Source organism: Apus apus, chromosome 4, assembly GCF_020740795.1.
Source record: "Apus apus isolate bApuApu2 chromosome 4, bApuApu2.pri.cur, whole genome shotgun sequence".
NCBI lineage: Eukaryota > Metazoa > Chordata > Aves > Apodiformes > Apodidae > Apus > Apus apus.
This window is the reverse complement of record NC_067285.1, coordinates 36,248,316-36,267,295: the sequence shown is the minus strand read 5'-3', so window position 1 is coordinate 36,267,295 and position 18,980 is coordinate 36,248,316. Positions and strand designations below refer to the sequence as shown.

Sequence of the window (18,980 nt, the reverse complement as noted above, 5' to 3'; positions counted from 1 at the left end):
ATAAAACAATTCTAAGAAGAACAAAGGACAGGGCCCTTTTGGTTGAAATGGAAATTCATAGACACTGCCTTGGAAATACAGCATTCCAGCATGACTTCTGGTCACAGTGATCCCACCACAGCAAGGGCCCATTTGCATACCTGAAGCAACAGGCTGGCATGGAAAATATTGCCAGCAAATCCATTCCCATTTTCTATCTAACACTCAGCAGAGAGTGAACAAGCATGGGAAGAGACAAAATGAAAACATTCTCTATTTATTAACCTCAAGTTCTTCAAGAAAATAACCAACTAAAGAACACAATACAAAGATGCCTATGCCATACTCTTCTGTCCAGTGAGTGCAAACAGGTTGTTGCCCTGAGATTCTGAGTCTTACAGTTATACCATAATTACACCTCTATGTAATTAATTACGCCTTCACTCATTCCAAATGCTACAATTTCTTTGATAGATTCATTTTTTCCAGTTTTGCCATAATGGATTTTAGAAGTGTGTGGATTTCTTTACCCTTCAGACTTTGGCACTAATGAGTTTTTCAAGAGTCAGCAGACTTGGGGAAAGAAAAGGGCTTTATGGTGGTGCTGAGATCTTACATGAAACCTCTATTCTTCCCTACACATTAATCTTCAACTTTCACTGTGATGAAGCTTTTAACTAAAGTCCATGCTCTTTGCTGTGAAAACCTGGAGCCAGCCATGATGTGGTTCTTCTTACACCAACAGAACTTCTAATATGGGTAGGCACATACCAAATATCATCTGTAAATTAAATTAAGCCTCTAACGTTGCAACCTCCATTTATTTTTCAAGCTGGCATTCTTTGCAAAAGGTCCAAGAATTGCTAGGTCATCTTCAATAACCTCCCAGTACTACTGAGTTAATTTAGATCTATTAGCAATGCCCAAGAAAGACATAATTAGTTTTAAGGATAGATATGGAAATACATGGTGTTCTGGGTTTGGGCTTTTTCATGAGAATATGGAAAAATATAGTCTGTAACTTTTGGTAAAATATGAGAGAGTACAGGACCAGTGTAACTTTTATATAGGTACAGGTTCTGCTGGCTCAGTGCTTAGATTTAACATCAGGTCTTTAAACAAACACTCATCAATCCAGGTATTTATAGACAAACATAAATACATAATGGCACAATGTAACAAACTGGTCCTAATACCAGGGACAAATTATCCCAACAGCTTTATGCAGTTCCTTCCACCTTCACTTCTGATTTATCACTATCCATCCTTCCTAAGTACTGAAAGTTTTGGAAGAAAAGGCTGGAATTTTCTTTTTATCTGATTTTCTTTGGAAAACGTACTGCAATTCTTAGTGAAATCAATCAATGGTCTCCAATAAGATTTACTTTTGAGAAAAGTAATAAAAAAGAGCAGGATCAGTCTAACTGAATCAGCAGGGACTTGACAAGTGGGCACATTGGGGAGAAAAATGGGAATAGTATCCAAATATATTGAATGCAATTGTGTATGTGCCACTTGTGAATCAGACAGTACAATCCCTGCTCTGTAATAAGAAACTGAATGTTAAGGTTCAACTTAATAAAACTCCAAATTCTGTTGGTCTACTAAGTTTTATGTCGTTTTAACTTGAAAGATGTTTTAAAAAAAAAAAAAAAAAAAAAGGAACTGCACAAACTCTTGAATGTATTTGCATTTTAGTTGTTACTACAGCTCTGGGTCTGAAGGCTGCAAACAGTCTTTGGCAAGAGCCATTTAACCAAATCCATGGCAGAAATGTCATATTTTTACTCAGTCAGTCGGGGGTTTGTGGTTGCTTTCTTTTTATTTGGCTTGTGACTTAGAGCAATTCATTGAGACCACAGAAGACAGCGACAGTGACACCCAAAATCTTAGGTCTCAGATTTTTCTTCTCATATCGCAGTAAACTTAAACACAAATGAGTAATCTTACCCTGCCTTACAGTACTAGGGATAAGAATTGCTACAGTTCATAGTAAAAAATGAGGAAATAACCACTTAAATAACAACGTAAGAACATCAATATTACCTATATATAAAGAAAATGTACATTTTCCACTTGTTTCCTTGCTGCTTCAGTCTACTTCTTGCAATGCACATCCCTGTGGAGTGTCTGTATTCATAATAATGTGAAGTATTTGTGAGTTTAGTTGGACTGTGGCTAATCCTGGAAACCAAATAATTTGACAAGATAGTTTTGGTAAAACATCTCGATATATTCGGGTCAAGCAACTCAGATGAATGTTCCTGTAAAGTGCCACTAAAAGGGGCACTGAAAAAGAACTGACACTGATTTAACAGGAAATTTTTTTGTTTCCTAATGCTGTGTGGATATGCAGACTCCTGTGGGCTAAAGAATTAACCCTGAATTTCCTAGAGTGGTTCTTAAGCCTCAGTTCCTGTTAGAGGCTCTCGTTTTTTACTCTGCCTTAAAACAAAACTGACAAGCCAACCATGTTCCAGCCCCTGTCAGCCAGCTGCCAATGCATGGTGAAATCCTCAGCCACCACGTTGCTTCTGCTATGCTTTGTGCCACCTACTTCTGCTTCACGTATGGAAACAGTTTGGGAATTCAAACCCCATTAGGAACACCTGAGTTCAATCAACTCTTTTGAACCAAAAATGGAAATGAAGAAAATTTTGCATGTTGTTTCTGGTACTTATGAATATATCTCAAACACATGGAGCAGACAAATTAATCAATCAAGGTAATTCAAAACAAACTTTCATGCACTCCAAGGAGAACTCCTTATCCTTATAGCACTCCTTCCATGCTGATTACAGTCACTTCTGGGTGACTTTACCTTTCAGATTCTGAGAAACTGCAGCAACGCACTGTGAGAAAATGTCTCTTTTCGAAGGGTTTATTTTCAAGGAAATTACCACAGACGAGCACACTCCTACTTATTTTGTGCCTTTCATCCTTCTTTTTATAAAAATCAAACTTAACCTGATCATATTTCTATAATGCCATTAGGAAGCAGCACACCACACGTATTTTATGCTGCCTCAAAAGAAGAATTGAAACGATAATATTCTCAATGGAATCCATCAAGCTTTATCAGTGAACTGCACTATTCACAATTCCTTTGCTGTCCCTGACATGTCCTAAGTCAATGTACACAACTAGAGCAGGCTTTTAGTAAGTGTCACAGGACACAAGGTGAACAGCACTGCTTCCAGACAAAAGCAGCAAACCAGAATAAAAATGATTTTATTCAGTAAACAAGTCAAGTTTGGTTCAATATATATTTCTGCCAACCCACACATCTACTTGTTTGGTGTTTATTGTTTTGTTCATCCACATATAACAATTCTACACATCGAATATTCTCACTAAATCCTAATAAAGAACTAAATTCACTCTGTTCACATCCATCTGGGGGCAAAAGATAGATGCACTTATTATGATCTGGTAGATCTTGTGTTCATGGTCCTTCTATGAGCATGTACAGAAATTCATGTCCACAGGGAGAAAACAAAGAGCAACCCCCCAACTTACGTCTCTGTCCAGAACTCGGCCGGTGCTGTTGAGGTATAACCGCTGGCTGATGGGATCCAGGATCACCCAGTAATCCACGTTGTCCTTTAAGGAGAGTTCGATGGTGGGGTCTGGCCCTCCTGCTGTGCCTTTGATCAGCATGTTGTCCACCAGGATGGTGCCTGCAGAAGCAAGAAAGGGAGGACTTCACCTGTGCATCTACATTTCTATATTGTTTCACAACAACAGCAGCGCTACCAACACTGTTTTCTAACTAGGGCTTGCGGTATTTTATCTTGTGAGTCATGTTTAAAAAGTGTGACCCTTATTATCTGTGGTGAAAAAAAGCCTCTGACACTGAAGGCCGTTTCAGACAATACCTGAAGAAGCACTTGCAATGCACAGTAACTTAAGGTGATGGTGAGACCCACCACCTACAGCTATCTATTTAACATTACAAGTTTTTTCTCCATTGAGCAATTGCACCCAAGCTCACTTCAAAACAAATGGAAGCTCTCAAATAACAACCTAAAGCAGAATAATTTTTCTACAGCAAGAGTAACAGATCAAGGTGGGAGTGGGGGTGGTGAAAATCAGTTACATAAAGCTCTTCAGGAAAAAAAGTCATCTATTCAACATATATGTTTCATTCTTTTCTTCTCCCATCCTGTCAGTTGAAAGTCTTGCTTAACAGCTCTATTCATCAGTTCACAGTACCCACAGTGTAATTTCCATGTACAACACTCCAACTCGCTTTCTAAATGCCAAGCTTTACTAACTACCCTAAGTGTTGCACTCTGGTGCCTCACACTTGCATGCAAAGTCTTTATAAACACTTTTCTAAGATTGCATTTTCCTGAAAAATTGACACTACCCAGTTTTCTTCACACTGAAGCATTAGAAAATATGACCTTTGTTTAAGTTCATCAGTGGGTACGAGGAAAACCTGTGAATGTAACTGGCTACAGAACATCTAAATTAGTGAAAAATCTTTATCACATAACCTCCTGTATCAAGGGATCAAATAATGTATCCCAAAGTGTAAAGATTCTTTACACCTTCACTTACTTAGTTCAGTGACTGTATAAATACATTCATCTGGGGGAAGGTTGAGAGTTGGGTGGGTGCTTTTTTCTGGATCAAACAAACTGGTTTAGAGTCCTACTGAGAAAAATACCAGAGGAAGGGGTGGGTTTTTTTAGTATTTTTTTTCAAAACTACTTTTTTTTATGACACAATATCCATGATGGGGAGAAATCCTGCCAAACACCTGTGACTTTTGCACCAGGGACTGGTTTCACCTTAAAGGAGTGATACCCTTTTAGCCACATGAGAAACACAGTTGCTACCCGTATGTTTTATGGCTCTCATCACCATTTCTTGCCCACAACCCTGTCTGTACCATAACACTCTGCCCCAGCAGCCTGAGCTGGCATCCAGCTTTTGGGAGACCACCACTGGTTTTAATGTAGAGTTGATTTCACCAGGACAAACAAGCCCCACGACACTTCAAATTCTTTACCCCGAAAATGGGTAAAATCCACCAGCTTCTGTGTATTTCTCTCATTAAAGGCCAGCAATCCAAACTTGGAAGTTATCAGCACAAAAGGTTCCCAATAAAGGCCTCCCTGAACAAAGCATCCAAGAAAACCAACACCACAATCACCCTAATTGTTTCTGTCGCAACGATTTCTTCCAGGCTTCTTGTTCAGACCTGAAGGCAAAGTCTAAGTTCTGGCTCCATCTTCAGCAGCACTAACCCCAACAGAAGGCTCTGCACCTCCATGCAAGTGTATCTTGTGGGAAATAATAATCTGCAGTTTCCACCAATGAACAGCACAGCACGAGGCATTTCAGCCAGGGCACCTACACCTAGCAAATCTAGACTGTGGTGTCCATAGAAAATATGACACATGCAAACTCTTGCTGGGCCCAGGAGGAACTCAAGAGATAGAAGAACTGGGGGAACCGAAGTAACCAAGTGACACAGCAAAGGTAACAGGAGCAGGCTGGGAAAGTAGTAAAAGAAAATACTACATGGAATAAATAGGAAACACGGGAGGAAAAAAGCAACAAGAGCTTCTCTCTTCTCTCCATTGTTGAAGACTATTACCTCCATAAGGAGCAAAGGGGCATCACAGCTCAAGTTCCAAGCACACAGAGCTACCACAGCTGCCCACCAACACAGCACTGCCAGATGATTAAGCAATCCTGACATATAAAGAGGGTTTATTTCTCTCCTCATACAATTTGTTAAAAAAATTAAAATAAAATCTGTCCTATAATGAAAACTGATCCTTGTTTTCTACAAAACCTGAGATTATATCTATAAGCTAACATCATACTCACTTCTTGACTGAAGTGACAGTAGCAAAGGTAAACTCCTTTTGGACTATGCAGTTGCACTGGCTGGACAGAAGCCCAGATTACACAACACTAAAGGATTAGTAATTCGAGGGGAAAAACCCCACACATCCCAAAGGCAGGTACAAATTCCTCAGGGCACACTTTGCTTGTGGAAGTGACAAGATACACAGGCCTTAGTGCCAGAAGCACTTTCTGCACATTAAGGATTGCAAAAAACCAAAGAATAATTTTAGACTGCAACATCTACATAAGGAGGGAAGTGCCATGAAACAAGCCAGCAGCGGTTCTAACTGTGTCCCTGTGGTGGCACACACCAAACATTTTACTACCCAGCATTTGGAGGCAGCTTTGGTTCAGTTGTACACCACAGTTTGTTGCCCTTTGTCCAAGGAGGCTTCGTCCTCCCTGGTGTAGTTCCTAGACAATTGACTTCTGCAAGGGCTGAAGAGCTCGAACAACTTCGAACAGTAATGAATCGAAAATAAATTACTGCTTTTACATACTTTAAAAATATTTAATCAACTTCAAGTCTTGATGTGATGATGAATTTCGTACAGTCTCTAGTAAACCTCTGCTGCTTAACTGAGCTTACAGCTTTGAATTTTGCATTTTACTGGACTTTTTCTCTGCTGCACTTTATAATAGCTATCTACTTGATTTAACAAAGCACTTCTACTAGGTTTGCTTTGATACAGCAACACTTGCTTTTAAAAATGGACTGGCTTTCTTCAGACATTCATGAGGAACTTGTACTCTCTCTTCAAGACACAGCAGTTTGCAAATAACCCTTTTAATAGCCATCCTTGTAGTATTCTTCTAATTTACAGAGAATCTGACATTATGGGTCTCATTTTTGCCCCTTTGGATATCTATAATTTTGTTCCTTACATACTGCCTCTGCCCTTGGTCTAAAATGCCAGGGAGTTAATCAACTACCAATAAATCTGACTACACAAGGTTCAATGTTAACTCTCCATACTTGCCAGCAGAAAAGCAAACACATCCCTTTTTATTTGCAGTACAACAGCACAGTCAGTTTAGACAACTGTCTCTTGTAACGTTTTGCACAAAAAGAAGCCCAAATGTTGCTCTAGCTGAAGAGAAATATTTTACCTTGTCACAAAAATTGTAATTCTTCTTCTGTATTACATTGCAACTTCAATTTTACATTACTGGGAATGGTGATGGGTTGCCTGCTGAGGACAACTGAAGAGGATGTTGCCACTCATGGCAAGGACAGAGGAGGTCCATGTTCCTGCAGGTTTCTGGGAAATTACACTCCAACATATTCCTGGTATTTCAGCATTGTTCCCTGCACTTATGTCCTGGGTGCACAAGGCCTTGAAAAGGACACCAGTAATTAGTGAAATATTTCCTGGTTAACTTAAAAAAAAAGTCTGATGTGGAAATCAGATTGTTCATCAACACACATAGATGTTAAGAACAGCTTTTTTGTCTCATATGGAAATACAATTGGGCTGCTTTTCCACCTTCCTTGAAGCCTGATGACCACCAAGATGTCTTGTGGGAAGACCATACAGACTTTCAAGGGATTACTACAGAGTAAGTCTCAAGCAGTCAAGGCCAAGCAAGCTGTTTCCTAAAAACCAACAAGAAAGCCAGAAACCAACAGACCATACAAGAGAGGAAAGATCTGTTATTTTCAAGTGTAACAGTATTTTTCTGAAAGTAATGGCATTTACTCAGAAATGTTACCTGAGACTGTTGGGAGTTAATCAACAAGAAGCTACAAAATAAAACAAAACAAATACGAAAAAGTGCTGTAAAAATTTTAAGGAGAGTTTGACACTAGACTAATCCTTTGAGAGGACTCCAGCAGCTGTAAATCTCCATTAGACTGGAATAACAGGGCAGGGTTTGTTTCTACAGGTAAGCTTCTGCAGAAGGTTATTTTTCTATGGGAAGGGCATTACCAGGGACTTGAAGGCAAGAGCCATAAAATACCAAATTTGCAGTTCATGCTCTACTAAAGACCCTCAGCACTCAGTGAGGACTCACTTACTGAATGATTTAAGACATCTTGGGATTTAGTTGAAAGTTTCAGCAGAGCCCTTTTTTCAGGAGTCAGTGAATTATGACTGCTCTAGGAATAACCCTTATGCTGGCCCATGAAGCAGAAACCAGGATTCTAGTGGAATGAAACTTGCAGCACTTCACATGTAAGAGTGAAAAGGCATTTGTATCAGTTGCCTAAATGCAAGGATTGCAAAACAAGGGGGTTATTTACTTCCACCAGGAAGGTTTCCAATTTAAAAATGAAACTCACAGCTGGAGTCTTTCCTCTAGCATCTTATTCTTCCTGCTTGAGGCAATCATTAAGAAGATGAAAAAGAGCAGCAGTGGGGCTTCTCTTTCTGCAGTGGCTGAGCTCGAGGAAGGTGGAGCACATCCCACTTCAGTTCCAGGCCTGGTAGTGGGACCAAGGACTTTGTGCAGCAGGGATGGGCCCAGAGGTGCTGAAGAGATTGACCAGTTAAGCTGCATTTCTGCAGAAAATGGGACAGACCTTCCCCTCCACAAGGCTCTTGTACACAACAGCAGGGTGCACCTTCCACACGCTCAGTACTGGATAGGCCACGTTCAGAGCAGAAAACAGAGATCCCAGAAGCACCTGAGTGCTCACAAACTATAGACCTGAAGCCTGAAGAGAAATGTGTTTAAAGGCAAGGCAGAAGTATGAAAGCCCTCAAATGTTTTATCAGCCAAATGTGCTTCTCCTTCCTTTAAAAAGAGTCTTAAAACTTGTTATTCTTATTTAGGAGTTGATGAAAAGATAAAGCCACCTGCAACAGCATGATTACCCTCCACTTCTGCCAAATTACATTAGCAGCTACTTCAGCTGTATGGTGTACAAAAAGGCTAAATGTAATAAAAGAATCAGTCTGCTGTTCACACAGAACATGTTTTTTCAAATCAGCATATTAATCAGGTCTGTACCACAAGTCCCAATACCATGTCAGTGAATTTACATTAAATCTAAATGCATGGTACTCATCCAGAAGACATGACTCTGGGAAAGAAGCAGGTATCCAAGGTGCTGTACCCTCAGAGGCACAGGGATAAGCAACGTGACATATTCACTCATGGAAAAGGGAGGCAAATTTCCAAAAGACAAGTAGAAAGAAAAATTGGTACTTAAAAGACATATATTTACACACAAACACAAAACCTTTGAGCTGTGATAAGGGCAAGTACCAATAGCTGTCAGTAGATGGAAGGACATTCATTATTCTGCACTCCAAAGCAGTGGGGTCTTTGCACATTTAGTCTGTGAAAAAATGAAAACCAAGAAAGCAAGAATAGTGAGAATAGGGAGCCTCAAAAAAGGAGAAACTCCTGCTTTGTGAAGAGCTGCTGAAGTTAGCATCTCTGGACAACAGCAGATTGGCAAGCTCAGACTTGATGGTGGTGACAGTGAGCAGTAGCTGGGCTGATGTCCAGGTGGGGACATGGACTGGAGCTGGGAAACCCCATGGCAGACAGACCAAGTGGTGAAAACTTCTGCCAAAGGGTGATCAATGTTCCCACAGCTGCCCATCTGGAAATGCAAGCGCATCAGGAAAGCTGGGGAGGTTCTTTTTGCAGGGACTTGCAGTGAGAGGACGAGGGGTAATGTTTTTAAGCTGAAAGAAGAGATTTAAGTTAGAGATCAGCTGTAAATTCTTCAGTGTAAGGGTGGTGAGACACTAGAACAGGCTGTCCAGAGATGTTGTGGGGGCCCTGGAGGTGTTGAAGGGCAGGTTGGATGGGGCTCTGAGCAGCCTCTTCTAGTGGGAGGTGTCCCTGCCCATGCAGGGGAGTTGGAATTCAATGATCTTCAAGGTCCCTTCCAACTCAAAAAATTATCTGATTTTCTGTTGGTCGAGTTGATGAAAGCAATGATGGCAGAGAAAGGTCAGAGATTCAGGAAAGCCTTCATGTGCCAGTCCCACCTTTGTCTGCTCAGGACAATTAAGAATGTGCTGTAGAACCTGAGTTCCACCTGCACACACTTGATTTACAGCGTTTACAAAGCATAATATACACCAGGTTTCCTTCAGACAGAGCAAACATGCATTTAAAAACCCACTTGTGTCTCTGTACTGCTTTTCTCTGCCCCCCACTGTTTGTGAAGCAATTTGAAAGTGGGGATTATTTTCTTATGGAAAAGCATTAGATGGATCAGTTGACATGGCAGTTGCTTATTTGATATTCTACAGAGTTTTCATAGTTAAACCTGGATCATAAACTTATTTTTCTACATTGGAAGGAGTATGTCTGTAGCACAGAATGGATTAAACAGCAATAAATCTGAAGGCAAAGGAAAGATTTACTGCAGAATTCTCAACATCATCATGAACCTACTCAGACTCACGCTGCAGGTTCATCCAGAAAAATAGAGTAATTCTACAAAGCCATCTCCTGGACTGCACGTTTCCTATTCTCCATCCTTCCACCACCAGTAGAGGAGTTTCCAAGATTGTTTTAAGATGGTTTCCTGCTGCTCTGGCCTGTTGTTTCCCATCCTGCTCCATGTGTAGCCACAGCCTCCAAGGAATCACAGAGCCTAGGTAAAAACAGGCTGTTATTTCTAGTGCTCCCACATGGACCTCATGGCTTGGGCCACTGTAGGACTCTGTGTCTGATGGAGGAAAGGCCTGTCCTTAAGACATTGTGCAGTACCAGTTTGGGTCCACTGTAAGCACAGGTGAGCCAGTTCCTTGTTTTACTGCATCCCAGCCAGCACGAAGACAGAGACCTTGTGCTAAGAACTCCTGCTCCGTGCTGAGATGATGCAGTAAAGTGATGGAAGATGCTTCAGAGGCAGCTCTCAATTGGGGAAAGGCAGAAGCTCTGGGATCATCATCAGTTCAGAGCACACAGATGCCTGTCCTGTAGGACTTGAAGAATCACGAACCTTTCCCCCTGCCTTCCCTCCACATTCACAAGCAATGGGATCAGTCCCATAAACCCATAGGAGCAGCACCTCAGTACTTCACACACAACTTTGAAAAATCTGACCCACAGCATTTACACTCAACATTAAAACATAACAAATAATGATGAAAAAGTCCCAGAAGATAAAAACACGACGGTTAAATATTAGCTACTAAATATTAAATATTACTTGTTTTCCTAGGCGTACAAACCTAGATTAACTTTTTTGTTCATCTCTCCTTCCTTTTAAGAGCATAAATAAGAGGTGAAGAGATAAAGAGTGACTGTGGAAAGACAGAGATGGGTGCCCAGAAGAAAGCAGGGGGCAAAGAAACAGCACTGAAGCACAGAGTCTGGGTTGTCTCCCAGCATTGAGAGGAGCAGATATTTTAAAAAGCCAGAGGACAAAGCAAGGACACAGAAAAAAAAGAGTTCAGTCTGTAGAGACTATTCTGTCCTAATACAAATAACATTGAGGACTGGGGAGACCTGGGGTCTGGCTGAGGGGGCTCTACAAGTTGCAATTTTACCTTAAGTCCCTGGGTCATACCTTGTTCTGTGCAAAGCTCCATCCTATAGAATTATGATAGCAAAGGAGCATCTCACACAAAAGAAAAAAGACCCTACCCTTCCTTGCACAGTGAAGAGAAAAAGCTGAACACAATGAATATGAAGTGCTTGAAAGAGGAAAACATGAAAACAGTTGTTCATAAGTCTTATGTTAAAATCAACCTATCTGTTTGTTTGCTAAATGCTCAAGGTTCCTGCAGCAGGATAATTGCTTGGATGACAGAAGGGTCCTCTTGTTCCTCCTTTAATGTTTCACCATGTGAAGGTCTCCACCAGGCCCCATGCTGAGGCCACTGACATTGCTCTTGTATTCCCTTTCTGCAAGTGCTTCTGACAGAAAGACTCTTTGTGCTGAGAAACCTACATTAAGTAGGTAAAGCATCCTAGGGACCAAGGACAGACTCAGTCTCCAGTTTGTTTTATTTTTATTACTGTATTTCTCCACTCCTCAACAGAACCCTGTACTTCTACCAAAAGAAGAACTCCACTTGCTGGATGCCAAGAGACAATATTTCTCCACCATAGCCTGACAGACTACACAGAGCAGAGGTCCTGCTCCCAGTTGTTCTGGCAGCAATCAAAGGTAAATTGGAAAGTGACATGGCTCCCTCCCCAGAGCATTGCAGCCATGGCTACACAGGCTGCTTCCTACCCTTCCTCCAGCAGCTACACTTCTGAGACCTTAAAACCAAGTTGTTGGCAGAAGGACGATTTGTCTGAGGTCTTTCCAGCGTTTCATTTCTCCTTCTGTGGGCAGCTCACGAGGTGCATTTTGCTGTGCCTGCCCACATCACTGATAGCAGCACAACTCCCCTTCCCTCCAAAGCTTTCTGCTTCTCCCATTTTGCCCTCCCTTTCACTCAGCACTGGGATCAGGAGCCAGCATCGTTGAAGAGAACCTCTAACGCCATCAAAGAAGGCTTTCCCCTGCTGTATTTTTGCAACATGGGACCACAAGAATGCCTTTGTGGGACCAGGCAATGGTCTACAAAGTCCTTTGCTGGATGTCTGACAACACTCTGCATTGCAAGAGGCAAGCAAAACCAGTCTGCAGGAGACAGGGGAAAGAACCGAACGTCTTTCCCCTAAAGGGGAGCATTTTGTCTATTCCAGTCTTCAAAAATTTTTCCTTCTGGTGAAAGGCTTTACTTTCTTTACCAATTTGAACTCTTTTGAACCCATTCTACCTCCGAATGGTACAAAAGGCAAAGAAAACAGTTATCTTCAAAACGTATATAAAGGTTTGCTACTAAAAATTTGACCTCGCGTCCCGGCTACAACAGAGGACAATGGGCAATGCTCAGGATGGATCTAGATCTTAAGTGATTTAGAACTCCCTCCTCCCACCTGTTCCTTGGCTCCACAACTCCCCTGTCCATGGACTTACTGGCTTTACAAGTAAAAACGACATTTGAGACATTTACAAACCACTTGGGCTGTTCTTCAAAAGCTTTTAAAACTCACAACTGCATACACTGAGATGGCATCAACCATATTTTGCTCAAGGGACTATTTCTAAATGGCTAGCTATGCACGTGTTCAAAACATTGACTTGCTAACTGAAGACTAGTTAATAACTTGAGCTCTCTTCCAAGTCAGCAGGCACGGATGTGCAGAGCAGCAGCACGTCTCTCAAAAATGGGAGGGGAGGTCAAGGTGGGACAGCTCAAGGGGCTTCCCTAGCAGCATCCCCAGCCCACCTGCTCATCTGCCAAGCAGAGTGTTGGGCCTCTGGCAACCTCACAAGGGTAAAGTATCAGACCAGAAGGTGTGCAGCCAGGGCTCTTCAGGGTCGTAGGTTCCTCCTGCCAAACGGGAGAACCTGCAAGCCTCAAAACTCAACAGAGGGGCAAAAAGTCCTGCCTGTCATTGGAACAATTAGAGTTTTCTGGCTCTATCCTACAGATAAGCCTCAGGATCTTGAAAGATACAGCTGGTTGTTCTGTTTCATTAGTATTTTTTTCTGAGAAAATGCCATTGTTCTATTTCCATCCTACAGAAAATAGAAATCTATTTTTCATTCCAATTCTAGAAAAATTACTTATTTGGAGCTACAGATTTTTACCACTCAGAAAATGTCAAGCTTTGGCTATGTGTGCCTCTCAAAATAGTAACCTCCATTTCAAAATTAACCTAAAATCCAACTCTGGGCCTGTGCAAGGAGGGTGAGATGAGCTCTCAACACAGGCAAGCAAAATTGATACAAAGAAGGCAGGGGTGTGCATGGGGGTGTCTTTGAGCAGTGAAATTCTAATGCAACCATTTTATCTGAAGGAGTGTCTCAGCCTGCAGAGATGGAGTGCAGGGCAGCTCTCCATTCATCATATTTCCTTGGGAAAACCACATATTCAGGTAATTTGTTTCAGTGTTCTCGGGCACATTTCAGAGTGTGTCAAGTCACAAATATATATTAAAAACCATTTGGGTAAATCTGGTTTGCTTTCCAATTCCTTTAGCCATTACGCAAGTAAATAAAAATCAGGGTTGAATGGTTCCCTGTTCAGAAAAGTCTAATTTACACTTGAAACACTCAGGGACTTAAAAATAATGACACAGATGAAGCATTTATTTGGGAACACCGTGATCAGGCAATGGCCAAAGGTGTGAATTAATTGACTTGAATGTTTTCATCATAATTTGGAGCCATCCTAGGCCTTGTTGGCCTGTGAGAGGAGCAGCAAGAACCTTTAACACTCTGCTCTGAAGTTGAATTATTAAAATTATAAAGGACCTACCCAAATATCACTTGTGGCCATTGCATATTTTTTAAAAATAATTCCTAGGCATACACATTGCACTGTAATAACCACATGTGTCTGTTTCCTTCTCATACGTACATGCCTAAAAGGACATCTTACTGATGGTTCTATATCTTCTCTATCTGCTCGTGTAATTTGCTGCTGTGAAGCATCCTGAGTCAGCAAACCTGGATTTTCTTGGTGCACCCCATTCAGCAACAAAGGCAAAGCAATTAAAGCAGTGTTTTTTGGACCCCACACGGCTGCTTGGTCTATGTTTGGCTCTGGTTTCCCTGCTGCACATGTTGGAAAGCCACAACTGCAACCTGAGCCTCAAGAAAAGAGAATAAAAAGGTGAGTGTGTGGAAAATGCAGGGAAAAGCCACCATCAAACATCACCCAGGCAGAAATATATATCACAGACCTGAATTTGTACCTCTAACTAAATTTGAATACAAGTTCTGTTAAATCATTACTCCATCTTACTGTACTCTTGCTGCAATATCTGTCCTATTTTCAGAGGCAAAAATAACCCTTGAAGTATGGCATGGAGCACTACAGATAAAATGCATACTGGACTTCATAGCTAGAGGAAAATCCATCATTTCCTGGAAAGCTCTTTATTCCCTTAGAAATACAACACTGGGAGGTGTAATTTTTCAGAGAATGAAGGAAGGGACTTCTTATGATGCCTAAGTAGCAGCAACTGCCCAGTGGACACATGCCAGGAGAGCCCAATAACAGGACAGAGAAAAGAGATTCTGCCTTTGAAATTTCTTCTTTTCTGATCTCCAGAAGCCTGTTCTTTGGAAGAAAGGTGCCCTTTTATTTTAACTACCCTAAGCTGTCCGTGCATTATGCCTAGCATGCCCCCCCTGGGAGGACAGGGAAATCATACTTCTTCCTGGGGCAAGAGAAATCCTTTCTTTCCCTGTGAATTGCTTTAAAAAGCATAAGAAAATAACTTCATTAGGAAATCTAAAAGACCATTTGTAACCACCTACAGTTGTGCATAAATTTCCATGCATGAAGGAACTGGAATTTTGACAATCCGATAAGAGAAGGGTTAAGAAAGAGAGTCACAGCACCAGTTTTGGAGTAGAATAAGAATCAAGTAATTCAGACACCAAGCAGAAAGAGAGATGGATTACCATAGGCAGACTCAGAAAAATATTAGTCAGACATCCTTCCAGACTATTTTATTCTTGTTGCATTAAACCACACAAAATCTAACTGATTGATATTACTGGTACCAACTCATGGTTCGGGTCTCTGTGCAGCAATAGAAACCAGAAATGCTTGGCACTGTATCCTGCCTAGAAGCCTTTTTTTTTCTTCTTCTGCTTCGAGGACATTCAAAAGCAAATTCCAAGCCATTTTGTTGCCTTTGCAACCAAGCACAGGACTCGAGTTATGAAGAAGACTAAGTCCTTAATACCACTAAAATGTTACATTTACTGGGGGGGGAAGCCAAACCTGTGAAAGCCACACGAATCCCCAGAAACAGCCAATGAGTTCAGACATCCCTGACTTGGGTGCCAGGGAAGCAGTAAGGATATATCCAGCTTACCAGTGTAACATGAGGTTCAGGTTTTTAACCTCTTTGTCAATTACCTTGCAAATGATGATTGATTTTCTTTTTCCCCTCTGATGGACCTGCTCATTCTTGTGAGGGAAATCACACTCACTAAAAGGCTGCCTGAACAGGTCTTCTCATAAAGCAGAAGTGAGTGAACTGAACACAAATATTAGGAAGAGGCTGCTGAGAACTCAAGGTATTTGATTTTGCTTGCTCTCTGAAAACTCTCTTTAGAAAAGGAAAGCTGAGTTAGAATAAAATATTAGACTTGAGATTAACTACATTTTCACTGTTCTAATGCATGCCCTATGGAAATTAAAACTTCAGGCATTTGCTTTATCAAACTGATGCAGTAAATCTTAAAAGGAACAGAAAAAGACTTGGCATGTAATAAATTAAAAAAAAATAACTGAAATGAGAAAACATATCAATGACTATACACATGCACAACTGGTAGCATCTCAGCTAAACGTCTTGCCATAAAACTGGTGATTAAAACCTCACAATGTTTAACCACCTGAGCTTACTTCACAGAAATCACAGAAACATCATGGTTGGAAGAGACCTCTCAGATCAGAGAGTCAAAGAGTCAACAAAAAAAACCACCAAAAACCAACCAAAAAGCACCCACATAAAAAATCCCTGCAACCTCGGCCACTAGGACATGCCCTGAACTGCCACATCCACACCTCCAGCAATGTGACTCTGCCACCTCCCTGGGCAGATGTTCTAGTGCCTGACCACTCTTAGATTGGAGAAATTACTCCTAATGTCCAGTCTGAACCTTCCCTGCTGCAACTTCAGGCCATTTCCTCTGTTCCTGTTGTTATTCACCTGGGAGCAGAGCCCAACTCCCACCTCCCTACAACCTCCTTTCACGTAGCTGTAAAGGGCGACGATCTCTCCCCTCAGCCCCCTGAGCTGAAAATAAACACCTTGTTCCTTTTAAAGATTCTTGCACCTGCAAATAGTTCAAGGTTATCTTTTTCACAGCAGGAATTTGAAATGGAGTGCTGAACCACAGCAAGGATGTCTCTTTTGTCCCCCTGTGAAAATTTGCACAAGTGGACACTGCTAAGTAAAACACAATTCACACATGTTCAGCACAGAACTTGGGAATTCAGCAGCTACACAGGGTTTAAACTGGGATTATTAACAACCATGAGAACAGAACTAGGACAAAAATTCTATAGGCCAGGTCCAGGAAGAAAGTAAGAAGAAAAGCCTGAATCTCTTAGTGGAGAGCAGGATTTAATAAACACTTAAGAAAAAAACCTATAAAGTGTTACTCAAGTCTCACTGGTGGCCTAAATTAGTGAGATGAAGTTAAAAATCCAACTTGCAGGGAGTTGATTTATTTTTTATGTAAAAAGAAACAATATGATTCAGATTTCTGCTATCAAAACTTACACCATGTAATTTTTATTTCTGTACCAACCTGTGGCCTACTAGAGCCAGCAGGTGCTCAGAGGAAGGAGGAATTTTAACTGCTTCTTTGCAGCAGTTCCAAACATAGGGAAAACTACAGAAGCACAAACTGTGTAATTTTATTCTGTATTTCTGCCATTGAAAATTCCCATGGAGAATAACTCACAGTAGCTCTGACAGTCTTTTCAATTTATTTACATATCTTTTCTCTTATTCAAACACAAGCTTATGAGGCAAAATTCCCCCTTGAATACATCTACTTGCCAGAAGAATCTTTCAGGAGACTTCTCAGCCATCAGAATTGCACAAGCTGCTCTTTCTACAAAAGTGAGGAGCCAACAGAAGAGTGAACAGCTTCATTATGCACTCCCAAACACTGCTTGTTCACTATTTTTTAAAACCTTAAATGTTTCCCAACTGCTTTTCTTCACTTATGTTATTTGTGTCTAAAGCAATGGTGGAGCAGAGTTTCTAGGATATTTCATCTGGTAACTTCCAGAATCCTTTTGCAAACCCCAAGCATTGAGTGGAAATGAAAGAAAATTCAATGGTGGTTCTGCATGGAGTTAGTTACTGCATTAACCAGAGGAACCTTTGGGAGGGAAAGGAACTGAGGCCTGTAATGGTGAATAAACACAACTTGCTAGGGGAGGACTGACTTCTTAAAATCAATTAACTTGCTGGTTTGCCTGCATGCTTATTGTAACCCTGCGTGGGACAGTGTGACCTGAAGGTCTGGGCACTGCAGGACATTTGTTCAATTGCACCTCAAGGCAGATGCAGAGGAGGAAAAGCTCTCTGGGCACCCTAAGCTCCTCCAGTGTCCATTTGCTAAAATCCATCCACGTGGGCTGCATAATCCAGGATTATGTGCATGTTATAATGGAAACAGCCACACGTGCTGGCACAGATACCGGCTGTTTCCCACTGCAAATCCCTTAGAGCAACCAGCTAATTGATCTGATCTTACTCTTTTTATGCACCTTGGAAACAGTCTTATGGTTACTTCAATCATCTTCTCAGGCGAGCAACATGAGAAGCTCTCCAGCCTCTCACTTTGCTCCAATACCGTAACACTGCAAATTTCACAGAATCACAGAATGTCAGGAGTTGGAAGGGACCTCCCAAGATCATGGAGTCCAACCTCCCTGTCAGAGCAGGACCAAAAACTAGGGCAGATCACTCAGAAAGGCATCCAGACTGGTCTGGAAAGTCTCCAGAAAAGGAGCCTCCACACCCTCTCTGGGCAGCCTGTCCCAAGGCTCTGTCACCCTCACAGCAAAGAAGTTCTTCCTCATGTTGAGGTGGAACTTCCTGGGCTGGAGTTTGAATCCATTGCCCCCCATCCTGTCACAGGGCACAAGTGACAAGAGCTTGTCCCTGCCTTCTTGACACCCAGCCCTCATGTTTTTATAGACATTTATTAGATCATCTCTCAGTCTTCTCTCTAGACTGAACAGCCCCAGGTGTCTCAGCCTTTCCTCTTAAGACAGGTGTTCCAGTCCTTTCATCATCCTTGTAGCCTCCCTTGGACTCCCAAGTAGATCCCTCTCCCAATTTAATTGATTGTTTTCCAGAGCCTCTCAGCACTTAGTCAGCTCTAAACTACAGCTGTCGGGGGGCTCATATTCACCATAAATCATCACGAAGGAAAAGTCACTGATATATTCGCAATCAGAACCAAAACGGTCACCTTACAGCAAGGTAGAAGATAATTTCTCAGTGAGTGGAAGTTGAGAATATAAGTGCTCTTGAATACAAATATGCACGTAAAGCAGCTGATACCTTCAGGAAGCTGTACACCATTAACTTGCAACACCATGTTCCCCAGCTTCAGCAAGTTGCCTAAAAAAGGCACCTAAAGATAAAGTTACTCATGACCA

The 18,980-nt window shown here is 41.5% G+C and overlaps 1 protein-coding gene across 4 annotated transcripts in view; it reads right to left on the bottom strand.

Moving 5' to 3' along the window:
• The window catches only part of PCDH15 (protocadherin related 15), a 455,276-nt gene that overhangs the window by 245,354 nt on the left and 190,942 nt on the right, over window positions 1-18,980 (bottom strand). For all 4 annotated transcript variants that reach the window (XM_051618391.1, XM_051618393.1, XM_051618392.1 and 1 more), the window contains one exon: window positions 3,499-3,659. In XM_051618391.1, coding sequence (XP_051474351.1) covers window positions 3,499-3,659 — 161 coding nt within the window. The remainder of the gene's footprint in view (window positions 1-3,498; window positions 3,660-18,980) is intronic.